The following is a 12,472-nucleotide window of genomic DNA, read 5'->3' as shown; positions in this document are numbered from 1 at the left end:
ACATTACCTGTGGATTTTAATGATTATAACAAGCTTTACAAACTTTTTGCCCAAATCTCTATTGTGTTTAAAATGACACACATCTGATGCGGCACTTTCAATACAGTTGTGAGAGGTGGAGCAGCTCAGAAAAGGTGGTTAACGCTGGCCTACGGTGGCTGTTTCTCCCAGTACTAAGTGAGACTCAAAGGTGGAGGGGGACGTAGGGAGCCCCGGAGGAGCTGCCAGACAATTGAAAAATCGGGATTATGACCACATTCGCCGCAAGAGTTCAGTATTTACCAAGCTCCCGCAAAGAGATGCACTGACGGGTGTTTCGGTGTTTTCACGGGTTTCCACCCTTTAGCTGTACACCTGAATCACCTGGGGAGCTTAAAAAAAAATCCGTAGCCGAATCCCACCCCCTAGATATTACAATTTGGCTGATCTGGGGTAGGGGTCGGGCATGGGTATGTTTTAAAGCACCTAAGCTCCGGGGCTGATGTGCTCTTAACCCCTTTGGGATTGATTACAGATGCCTGTGAGAATCTGAGGGAAATTAGGGACTCCCTCCAGTGAAATAAGAGATGAATATTTGAACTTACCCACAATTTTTTCATACAATTTTAATGGCTTCACAACTCACCAGAGCCCACCCACGGACCCTCGGCAAAAACTCAGGGGCCATGCATCAGGGTTTTCTGAGACCCACAGTGTGAGCTCCTTCCCCAAAGCCCGCCCTGTGGAATCCCGGGGCTCTTTTTCTTTTCCCGCAGACCCTCGGAGGACGAGGAATACCAGGAAAGCGGGATCCCGGCTCTCCCCCTCCCAACCCTTCTCCCCTCCAAAGCCCAACAAGGTCGAGCCGTTTGGCGGGGACGCCGGGGGTCGCCGGTACCTCCCGCGGGGGAGGAGAGCCCCGGGTCCGGGTTTCCCGGAGCAACCGCCTCACCCGATGATGAGGAAGATGACGCGCAACGGCTCGGTGGCGATGGTGAAGATGTAGAGGGCCAGCGCAGGCCCGAAGGCAATGAAGGCGCAGCCGAAGAACACGGCCGCCGTCATGGCGACCGCGGAAGCCGGCCCGGAGGCCTGACCCGGACGCGAGGTGCACCGGCCGCTGACAGAGCTGAGCTCCGCGCGGGGGAGCGAGCTGGGAGGGACGGAGCGGCTGGAGGAGAGGCGGAGGGGGCGGGGCGCGGCGGAGGAGGCTGGAGGCGGGGCGGAGGGGGGCTGGACGGACGGGGTGGAGCGCCGCGGAGGGAGTGGGAGGAGGGGCGGAGGAAGCTGGAGGAGGGGCGGAGGCGGCTGGAGGAGGGCGGGGCGCGGCGGGGCGGGCCGGGGAGGGGCGGAGGGCGTGGAAGAAGCGGGTGGTTGGGGCGCCGCGGAAGAGGTTGGAAGCTGGGCGGGGCGGGGCGGAGGGGGCTGGAGGCTGGGCGGCGTTCCTCGGCGGGGTTGGGGCCCGGCGGAGGGGGGTGTGGCGATTGAGGCTGGAAGGCGGGGCGGGGGCGGGCCTCACCGCCAGGCTTTCTGCCCCACTTGGCGTCTGGGGCCGGCGTGATGCCTAGGCCGCGTTCACTGGCGACTGTAGCTGAGGGCCTCGACCCCCGCCACTACCAACACCACTCACTGGTACACACTGATCAGGCCATCGGTGCCGGCGGGAGGTCACTAGGAAGACAGGAGGTTCCTCAGCCCGCTTTGGAGCCAGAACAGGGGACGACTCCAGATCAACTAAAGAAAAGCCCCTCTGGACAGAAGGAGGATTCCGTTTCTAAATAAAGTTGTCCTTTCTATTTTTTAAGTTTTATTCTAAATAAACTTGTCTTTTTCAAGGCATATTTTGCCATTTGCACAGTTGCAGGAACTGTCGTGCTCTGTCATATACCATATGACATACCCATATAGCGGTAACCCAGGCGATAACTCATAATAATAAAAGTATGTAATAGTAATAAAGGAAGCTATCCTTCTCAGGGTTGTTTTTTTGTGTGTCTAGTCCCCACACCCCCAAGTCTTCAGAAAAGTCGTGGTTTTTTGAGAGAGGGGGGACGTGGGAGAGGGAGAGAGAATCTTAAGCAGTCTCCATCCCGGCCCAGGGAGGAGCCCCATCTTGCAACCCTGAGAACGAAATCAAGAGTCTCATTGAGCCATGCAGGCGCCCCCAGAAATGTTGTTTTTGAAGGCGTTCTCCTATCGCCCACCCTATTAACCGTAAAATCTCCCTGCTCTCTTTTCATTTGCTTATTTGTGTCGCCAACTGAAATGTAAACTTTTGGAGGGTAGGGGCTTTGTTTTGTTTTGCTGTTTCCACAGCACCTAAAAGGTGCTCACTAAATATTCAGTGACTGAAATAATTTTAAAAATGGAGCTTATAAACATTTGCTATTTTATATTAATTTAACAATTTCTGAGAGGTTTAAAAATTAAAATCAGAAGGTTACCCTGATCATTCACATCTAAGATTTTTCTCCATGTTTAATGGGAATAATGATGGTAATAATACCTCAAGGGTTATTTTCAGAATTGTACCTGCACAGTAAGTGCTGTATAAGTGTTAGCCATTCCTACTCATTCTTTAATGTCTATCATGAATAAAGCTCTTGGAAACCAACACTCTTTTGAAAAGACAAATAACAGTAGGCCAAAGTTGGGACCTGAATGAAGATGTTTTGCCTCTTACCTCTGAAAATGGGCCTTCAAATAATACAAGAGTTTAACTCTTATGGTAAAATTTCACCTTTGCCCATTGAAAACAGACATATATATTTTCCATTTACTCCACAAAATACTTCATTTTGAAATGAGCACCTATGGAAACTCATGAGAGTGCAAAATGGTAGAGTGACTCACCGTTACATAGATTCTTTTGGTTCTATCCTGAATCAAAGTTATCAAATGCAGTTCCATTACTTCAGCTCCATGCAGAAATGCCTTCACAGAAGCATAATGTACTCAGGTCCTTAGCATAAATTAAGATTTTTATACAACAAATGGCCATCTACATTTTTCCTGCACATTTTATAAAACTTTAATTATTGGGCGCCTGGGTGGCTCAGTAGGTTAAGCATCTGCCTTGGGCTCAGGTTATGATCCCAGGGTCCTGGGATTGAGTCCCGCATCGAGCCACCTGCTGAGCGGGAAGCCTGCTTCTCCCTCTCCCTTTGCCTCTCCCGCTTTCATGCACGTGTGCCCTCTCTCTCTGTCTCTCTCCCTCTGTCTCTCTCTCTCTGTCTCTCTCTCTCTCTCTCTCTGTCTCTCGCCCTCGCTCTCTCTCTCCCCCCCACCCCGTCTCACTCTCTCTCAAATAAATAAATAAAATCTTTAAAAAAAACTTTAATTATCATTGTTGAATATCTTTAATAGATCCATGCTTTACTATTTGAGTTCAGGGCTAGAAAAAGGTTTTGTTTCTCCTGACAAATGCATATGTTTAGCTCTGAGTGCTAACTTGTCATATTCAGGCTTTATCTTGACTCCCAAGAAGCTTGGAGCTAAACTTACCTTCCGGGTTTTGGTTATTATAATTACTGCCATGACTTCAGAAAATGACTTATTCTTGTATCCCTATTTTAATGACTTGATTACCCCAAACCGTAACTAGATCTCTGTGTCTTGGTTAAAGCTGCCTCAAATATTTTGGAAGTAGGCAACTCAATATGCCTCGAGGGAGCTGAGGGAATTTGTATTCATAGTATCTTGACCATATTTCAGTTCAATCTTAGTCTTCAAATCTAGTTTATTTATTTATTTATTTTTTAAATGATTTTATTTATTTATTTGAGAGAGAGAGAATGAGAGCTAGAGAGCACGAGAGGGAAGAGGGTCAGAGGGAGAAGCAGACTCCCCGCTGAGCAAGGAGCCCGATGCGGGACTCGATCCCGGGACTCCAGGATCATGACCTGAGCCGGAGGCAGTCGCTTAACCAACTGAGCCACCCAGGCGCCCAGTCTTCAAATCTAGTTTAAAAAAATAGGAAGGTAATGCAAAATGTAATGAGTTTGTCCCCCCGCCAGTAAAGGCATCTTTAACTGATGTCTTTTGGAACAGAAAAGAGGAAAGCAACTAGACCAAATTGACAAAGTCACCAATAAAATAGTCATCTTCAGCATTCATGTTTATTTACTTTCTAGAAAAACTAATTTCAAGTTTTCTCCGAATAATAGTACCTTACATTTATATAATGCATTGCTGTTTAAAAAGCACTTTTACATGGACTTCAACAATGCTGTTTATAAGAGAGGCGTTTGAGGCTAAGTAGCAGTGCCATTGACTCAAGTTTTTATGCACTTACTATAAGCTTCCCCCAAAGACTCAAAAACCTAAGGTACTAAGTGATGACAGCTAAATCCCTAAGAAGTGACTGGCAGAAGGACGCTGGCACATGCCATAGATCTGGATGGATATAGACTGCTGAGAATTCCTCAGAATGGGTGCATGTGGGGAGCTGGGGTGGGGGGAAACACAGAAATGATACCGTACTTCAGCAATTGATCAAATAAGGCTTTGACAGACCTGCAAGCAATTCACAAGATACTAATGAATTCACCTGAGCTTTGTTTTCTGGTCCTGCTGTTAGATTTATATTTACTCAACCATTTATTCATTCATTCAAAATGCCTGCAGAATGCCTACAAAGTATCAGGCACAATGCTAGGCATTGGGAATACACCATGAAACAGATGTGCTCCTGTCTGCATGAAGCTTACGGTCTCGTGGGAAGCCAGACAGGTGGATATAGGGTGCTGTGAGAATATACAGGAAGGGGGAAGAGCACCCAGTCCAGATGTGTGAAGTTTTCCTAAAGATATTCACTCATTCAGTTCTCTGCCTGATGCAAAGATAAGAATAGGGAAGAAATGGAGGAACAAGTGGGAAGGCCTCAAAGTGTGAGAAAGCAGAGCACTTCCGAGGGACAGAAATTAATTTTATTTGCTATGGGGGCATCCTCATATATTCCTGGAACTAATTTTGAGGGTAAAAACCTAAATTTTGAGGGTAGGGTACATGAAGATAAGGGAGAAAAGGTTTACTCAATTTATCAACACATAAGTAGCATTCTGGGTGATTTATCGTATTAAAAGGAAATTCTATATTTAATAAAGATTAAAATAATGTAAGGTAAGGGCTAGAATTAAAAACAGATAAAGAGGCTTCTCTTTTTATTGCTGTACTTACAGAGGCATGAATGAATTTACTTTAAATTTTCCTCTTTTTTGGTATTTTCTTTTGAAGATTTTATTTGTGAGAGAGAGAGAGAGAGAGAGAGAGCACAAGCAGGGGGAGCGGCAGACACAGAGGGAGAAGCAGGCTTCCCGCTGAGCAAGGAGCCTGATTCAGGACTCGATCCCAGGACCCTGGGATCATGACCTGAGTCAAAGGCAGAAACTTAACTGACTGAGCCACCCAGGTGGCCCTACCTTAAATTTTTCTTAATTAAGAAGTAAATGGAAAACAAAACAGCTCCAAAATGACTTAGCTTTCTTCAACAACATGTTAATTTTGATGACTGCTGAATTTCACTGATTCTCTTCCAACGCTTATTAAACACTTACCATGTGCCAGGCTCCTTACTGGATCCTATGGATACAAAAGCTAAAGACATGGTCCCCGCACTTACAGGAGCTTAGAGTCTAGAGGGAAGAGAAGAAACAGACAGTTCGAATCCAGTGCACTGATACTCTGGGCATACACAGGAGGGGCATCCTAACCTGCATGTGTTGTGCCCAAGGTCTTCCTGGAGAAACCCTTACTGAGTCTCGAAAGATAAGGAAGAGTTAGCCAGAAAAAGGGTAGGAAGTCAGTAAAAGGAGCAGCATAAGCAAAGGAATGAGAAAGTATGGTGTGTTCGGGAAATTGCAATTACTGGTGATGTTCAAAATGGGTATGAGTTAGGCTACGACAAAATCCAAGGCTGGAGAGAAAGATGTGGCAGTGGTAAAGCTCTTTATTTGCCGGGCTCAAAAGTTTAGCTTCTACCGCAAGGTTGTGAGGTACCACTGAAGAGTTAAATTTGACAGTGACAGAAGATTCCTGTCAGCACTGTGAAAACTGGCTTGGAGGAAACTAAGAGTAGGGACTGGGCAACTGGTTAGGAGAGGTTGCAGAGATCTAGGCAAAAGATGAGGAGGCCTGAACACAGACAGGGGCAGAAACAATGGACCAGTGGATGGATGAGGAAGAGCTTCAGGTGTTTGATCTAGAAGCCTTGGAGGCTGGTGAAGTGTGTGGATCTAGGTAGATGATCGTGCTATCTCTCATGAGGGAGAAAAGAGGAGAGAGAATAGCTTTCTCCTCCTGGGTTTAAGGGCTGTTGGTGGGAACTGCTGGGGAGCAGGAAAGATGGTAAGCTGTTTGAGTTTCGGACATGTTGTTTGATGTACCTGTAGCAGATCTGAGGGGAGATGTCCACCAGGCAGATCAACCTGGAAGTCTTCCTGTCTGCAAAGAGGGTGGGGCTGGAGATACGAACTTGAAAGCTGTTATTAGTTTCCTATTGTTGCTGTAGCAAATAATCACAAATTTAGTGGCTTAAAGCAACACAAATTTATTCTGAGATCTGGAGGGCAGAATTATGAAATGAGTTTTACCAGTCTAAAGCCAAAGTGTCAGGGCCAGGCTGGTTCCTTCTGGAGGCTTTAGGAGAGAGTCTCTTCTCTTCCCTTTTCCAGATCCCAGAGGCTACTTACATTCCTTGGCTCACAGGCCTGCATGATCACACCTTTTCTCTTTCTGTCATCCCTTAGTTTCCTTCTGACTCCAACTCCTCCTGTGTCCCTCCCATAAAGACCCTTGGGATTACATATCCTCTGCCCTGATAATCCAGGACAATGCTCCCTTTCAAGAGCCTTAACTTGGCCACATCTGTGAAGTCCCTTTTGCTCTGTAGAATAATGTTCACAGGTTCCAGGAATTAGGATGTGAGCATGCTTGGGGGCCACTATTCAGCCGATCGCAGACGTTATGAGCATTTAAGAGTCATGAAAAAGGATGAGATTATTTTTAGAAAAGTGGAGAATCAGGAGAACACTGTCACAGAAGCTAAGAGCACATTTCTGGGAGGAAGAGATATACTGGTCAAATGCCGCCAAGAGGTTAACCAAGATAAGGACTGAAAATTGTCCGCTCCTTGAGCAACTAGGCCACTGTAAGCCCAATGTCCATGAGGGGCCTGGAGGGGAAGCCAAACTGGAGTAGGCTGAGGAATAAACGAAAAACGAAAAAGTGAAGACGGTAACTGTAGGCAACTCTTTGAAGAAGCTGAGTTACAACAGGAAAAGCGGAAAAAGGGCATTAGGTGAGAGAGACACGAGGCCAACAGCTGGGGGGTTACGGGTGCCGAGATGCTGAGAGGACAGGTGTAACACGGGATGGGAGTGTGAAGGTGGAAGAGGAAGAGCCGCGGGTTCTCCGGAGGGCAGAGGTGGGAGGTTGAGTGCAGAGAAGAGGCCGTGGGGAGAAAGGCTCAGAGGAGAAGGGATGCTGCTGCCCCAAAAGGAAGGAGTGAGGATGAGGGTGGTGTTGGGTGCCGGCCCACGGTGGGCTATGGATTAGGCACAAAGAGGTGGCTGAGAGCCTTGTTTTTAACTGATGCTTTTGTCTGAGAGGCAGGAGGTGAAAGACCTGTCTACCAAGAGTAGAGGGAGAGAAGTGGGAAGCTTGAGAACAGCGAAGGTCCAAAATGGTGGTGGGATGAACGCAAAAGGCTGCGACTGGGAACATGCACAAGCACTGTGGGAGAACAGCGACAGGGCTGGGGCCCCAGCCTGTGGTTTTTGGAAGTAAAAAAACCAAACAACAGAAACTAAACTTGGGAGGACTCAGAAGGGAAGGACAATCAATTTAAGGCGGCAGTTCTGTAACAGAATCAGTTCAATGTATTCTGAACTAGGTATGAGCAGGAGATCCAGCCATTTTTCTGAGTCTTTAAAAACTCCAAGTCAGATTAAGTTTCTAAAGTATCTCAAGCCTACCGCAGTTTGACTCATACACTTAGCAAATCTGAAGACACATTTTTTAAATGTACAATTCATTTCAGAGTCATGAGCATTTTCATTATGTAGTTTTTATTTTAGACGAACATTATTGTAAAAAAAAGTTCACCTGGAATAAAATCCATTTAAAAAACAAAACAAAACAAACCACAGCATCAGTAGCAGTATACAGTTAATGAATTGGCTTAAACAAGATTAACCACATGACAGGTTCACTTTATCTGCAGGAGCTTTTCACATTAAGCTGTTGAAGCAAAAATAAAATATGCTGAAACCTACACAGAAGGATAATTCTATGGAAAAACTAGATATTTCCCATTAGGGGCATGATTTTAGTCAAATAGTTTATGGCATTTTGCCCTGAAGGAACTGCAGTGTCAGCTGCAAACAAACAAAATAAAACCCATCTGTAAGGCCGTAGGAATGAATTATAATAATTAAGTTCACATTTTTAAAAAGGTAAGAAAATGAAACAAGAAGTTCTATTAGTTCTTGGCAATAAGAGATGCAATCACATATGGCACAAGCATTTCAAAAAACGAAGTAAAATTTGAAAATATCCCTAAAATAATTGTTTGCTGATTTTCACTTCTGTAAATTTCAGTCATTTAGAATTTTTTCATACTGAACAGGACTCCCATTAATTTTATTAGTCTTAAAAAAAAAAGACTGATTCTCTGTAAAATTGTGCTGGGATTAAAAATTTTATTAGCATATTCCCTCTAGGACAAGGAATTTCATTTTTTTTTTTTTTGGACATTCCATTTCCCTCCCTTCTTTGGATATAACAAGAAGGGAAAAAGGAATGTCCTTTCTCTTAAAAGAAAAATTCTAAAAAATCTGACAGCAGAAATGAGTGCTTAAAATCTGAGATAAGGAAACCAACATAATGAAATGCTGTTTTAAAATTTGAAGCTTAGAAGCTCATCTTTAAAGATTAAGTACTAAATTTATAAAGAAAGCTAAGTCATGAACTAGAAAAAAAATCTGCTTAAATGCATCACTTACTGTTCACAGGAAAAACTTTATAAGTCTTAATACAGATTCTCAGCATTCAGAATCTGTAAAATGGAGTTATAATCTCTTAGAAATTTCTGCAAACGTTCATCTATATTGCACAGCTAAATTGCTTAATGGAGACAGGGAGATCACACCTTGTTTGCACTAGTGGATATGACATGTATGTTCTATTCTAGAGTAAACTATTTCCTACCTTTTCCAATGATGTCTTTAGTCCAAAACAAAACATATAATCTAAATGGTGTTGGATGCTTAAAGGCTGGCTCACCGGTTTTCTACCAGGTATTAGAATACTAGTTAGCTAAATGAGGTATAATTAAAAAACAGTCCTTCAAAGTAAAGAGTATAGTCTTCTGAACATTTATAACAAAGACTGCCCAAAATGTTCATGTAAATAGTAAGAAACCCTGCGGCACCTCCTAACTGATGCACAGGTGGATTATTTTCTCATAATCTGTATGAAGTAAAACATGGCTAAAATAAATTCCCAGTGAAACGTTTTACAATCAACTGGTTTACATGCTACTGAGTTACAGCACATTTTCAGCGTCTGATCTCCTCAGACTCTAGGTGAAAAGGTCTAGTCCAATCATTGTCAAAAAATTAGCACACTGATAATAAAGTGCGGCCACTGAACCACGAATACTGCTGCAAAAGTCTTCATGTACCTTATCCATAAGACCACAAACATGTTCACACAAAACTAGATTTCTTCAGTTTCAGCAGGGAACAGACAATAATCTGTCACTAAATTCATCTACAAATAGAAAAAATAATGCACTCTATGTACATTATTAAGCAAAGTGGAATATTTATTGGGTCATTTTACCATGCAGAAAGTGAATTTCCTATGGTCTTAGCTCAAATTATATACAATTTAGCAAAGCTAAATGTAAGAAAATAGCAAAGGATGATTTTTTTCTATATAACAGAGCATATACCCCCTAATCGCTGCTACTTCAAAGAGCACTTTTAGACTCATCTAACTTTTACAGGCTCTTTCAAAGGGAAGTTCATGGAGACTAATTATTAACCCACATAAGACAAAAGAAGAGAGAAGGAACGAAACAAAAGCAAAGCAATGTGTTTAAAAAAAAAAAAAAGCTAACCACAGAATATGTCAGTTTTGGTTTGCAGACAACCCCTGAGATATAAACCAAAGTGTTAAGACACCAAATAGTCAGAGGTAAATTACTAGGAGAATTACATTCATACATGGTGTCATAGCACTTGCCTTTTAGAAAGTACTTCGTTACCATTCAGAAAATGTAACTGCTTGGATCTTTTTCAGAAAATTAGTAAATACAAGATGTTTCTAAGAAATTATTTTTTTCTTTCCAAAAATGTATCTAATTTTAAAATGGTAGATGTACAACCAACTTTCAATCAAGCAACTACTGATTATACTGGGACACCAACAGGTGCCTGTAGGCCTACAGGTAAGTACAAAAAAAAAAAAAATCAAGAAGGCTGAAATTTGTCAACATTAAGTTTAGTGTATCCATCAAAAATCATTCTGGTATATTTGCTGCTGCTAAATTGTACATAAGTTTTCAAACAAGTAGTAAACGTTTGGTCCAAGCATTCTAATGCTACGTCTTAATCTGAAGCAGGATGCTCTGTGGTAACAAGCAATCCATTTCCATTTTCATCTTCACTCTCAACTATCAAGCATGATGGTAACCTTCGTAAAACAAAAAAGGCCTAACAGGAAGAATAATTACTGACAGAATTCATTTCCCTAATCACCTACTCATTATTCCCTTCCGTATTATGACACTGAAGGCTAGAATAACAACAACAACATGATGATCTGAATTTGGCACATAAGTTAACGCTAAACAGCTTTTTTTTTTCCTTATGTGAAGGTTTCATCTACAAAAGGTATACCAGTACCAGTGTCTGGTGAGAAAGGCAGCTAAGCTTTTGGTTGGCTTTGGCCCAAATGCCTGGACCGAGTTCTAGAACAAACCCGAACAGATGGAACTGGGTTCTCCGCATTCAACAACAGCTGTTTTAAAATGGAAACCTTGCCCCTATTTTCTCTAACGAAAAGGCAAGACTTTACCTAGAGGCTGCACTAGGTCTAATTACCTTTGTTTAAACAAAAAGAAAAAAGTCCAAATAAAAACAGAACAAAAAACCATTCTGTTCACCATTACCAAGAGCTATCTCTATTACATTTATATCAACAAGTTAATATCTCTCCCTATAGGTATGCTTTCTACAGACAAAAATCTAAATCTAATACTTATTGACTCTTGCAGACAGGGATCACAGTAGGGACTGGGTATTACAAATAAAGGAGCAAGCTAAAGAGTGAACTTAAGAAAAAATATACTGGGCATCTATTACATTGCTGATGTGACAGAACCACAATAAGATGCTAAAATAAGACATAAATGGTACATCTTTCTGCCTATGTAAAATTTCAGCTCAAGAAGTTCACAATTAGACAACAATGTTCAAATATGTTATGTTTTTGATAACAGCATGGTTACAACAGGTCATACATAGGCAAGAATAGTAAATACAAACCCCAGGAAACGCAAGATTAAGGTGATTTCCAAATGTAGCTTCTATTGATCAGAGAGAGGTAATCAATTGAAAAAGGGACTTATTCAGTGACCCAAACTCTCCAGCAAAAAGGTCAGGAATGAAACAAAACTCTAAACAATCTGAAGAAATAAAGGAATTGTGGCCTCTGACGAATAGACGGACAATTTTAAATGAATTTTTAAGATGACTTTTATCAGAATTTAATGATTCTTATTTAAGGAAATCACAAATTAGAGCCCTTAAAAAAAATTCTATCAATGCAATAACATTTGGCCACATGACCCAGACCAAACATCTTTTAATTTTAGTATGTTAACCTCTGCTTTAAATGTTTTACTTTTTTCAAACATCCCAAGCGCACAAATTTGTCTCGAATTCATGAGGCATAAGTGTGCAAATATGAGTCTGAGACTGTGTTGTAGCAGGGACAGGCTAACACTGATGTGCAAAGTGAAAAAGAAAAGATAGCAGCTTCTGGGACAAAAAAGGAAAAACAAGTTAAGTCCTCCGTATGTCTCCACATCATTGCTTCCATGTTTGAAAAAAGGAGCCTGTTATCTTGATAGGCCACAAGGCTGGAATCCACGTGGCATTCTGTGTCGAGAAGTCTAGGTTCAGTGGTGCTCTCAGCTGCAGCCGGGTGGTGTGATTCTGAGGCTGGCCGACCTGTGCTTTCAGAGAAGCAGGAAAGGGTCCTTGAGGTGTGCTGCAGTCTCTCAGAAAGAGTTCATCAAAGTAGTGAACAACGGAAGAAACTGGTCTTCTTTGATCGGTTCTCTGTTATTTTCACTGGTCCCCCTGACCCTGATGAATTGCTGTCATTCTAAAAAAGAGAAGATGAAGTTACCAAGGAAATAAAAGTTTCATGGTTTGATCCCAATTATCTAAAACATACAAATATCAAACCACACCACAAATAA

The 12,472-nt window shown here is 42.5% G+C and overlaps 2 protein-coding genes across 11 annotated transcripts in view; both read right to left on the bottom strand.

Annotated features, from left to right (window-relative positions):
• Positions 1 to 1,169, bottom strand: part of APH1B (aph-1 homolog B, gamma-secretase subunit) — an 80,188-nt gene extending 79,019 nt beyond the window's left edge. For 5 of the 10 annotated variants that reach the window (XR_012373654.1, XR_003210547.2, XR_003210548.2 and 2 more), the window contains exon 1: positions 932 to 1,165. Coding sequence is in view for 5 of the 10 variants with exons in the window: in XM_025884070.2 (XP_025739855.1) it covers positions 932 to 1,044 (113 nt within the window). In the remaining 5 variants the exon portion in view is untranslated. Of the gene's footprint in view, positions 1 to 931 lie in introns of all 10 variants that reach the window. The other 5 variants (XR_003210550.2, XM_025884071.2, XM_025884072.2 and 2 more) reach the window with 2 other exon arrangements.
• A 6,859-nt stretch (positions 1,170 to 8,028) lies between these two features.
• The window catches only part of RAB8B (RAB8B, member RAS oncogene family), a 57,435-nt gene continuing 52,991 nt past the window's right edge, over positions 8,029 to 12,472 (bottom strand). The window contains exon 8 of the mRNA XM_025884486.2: positions 8,029 to 12,375. Within this exon, the coding sequence (XP_025740271.1) occupies positions 12,283 to 12,375 (93 nt within the window). The 3' untranslated portion in view covers positions 8,029 to 12,282. The remainder of the gene's footprint in view (positions 12,376 to 12,472) is intronic.

This window comes from Callorhinus ursinus, unplaced genomic scaffold (genome assembly GCF_003265705.2).
Source record: "Callorhinus ursinus isolate GAN/ISIS: 27379988/994484 unplaced genomic scaffold, GSC_fseal_2.0 scaffold25, whole genome shotgun sequence".
Taxonomy (NCBI): Eukaryota; Metazoa; Chordata; class Mammalia; order Carnivora; family Otariidae; genus Callorhinus; species Callorhinus ursinus.
The sequence above is the reverse complement of the archived record's forward strand: the minus strand, read 5'-3'. Positions and strand labels throughout refer to the sequence as shown.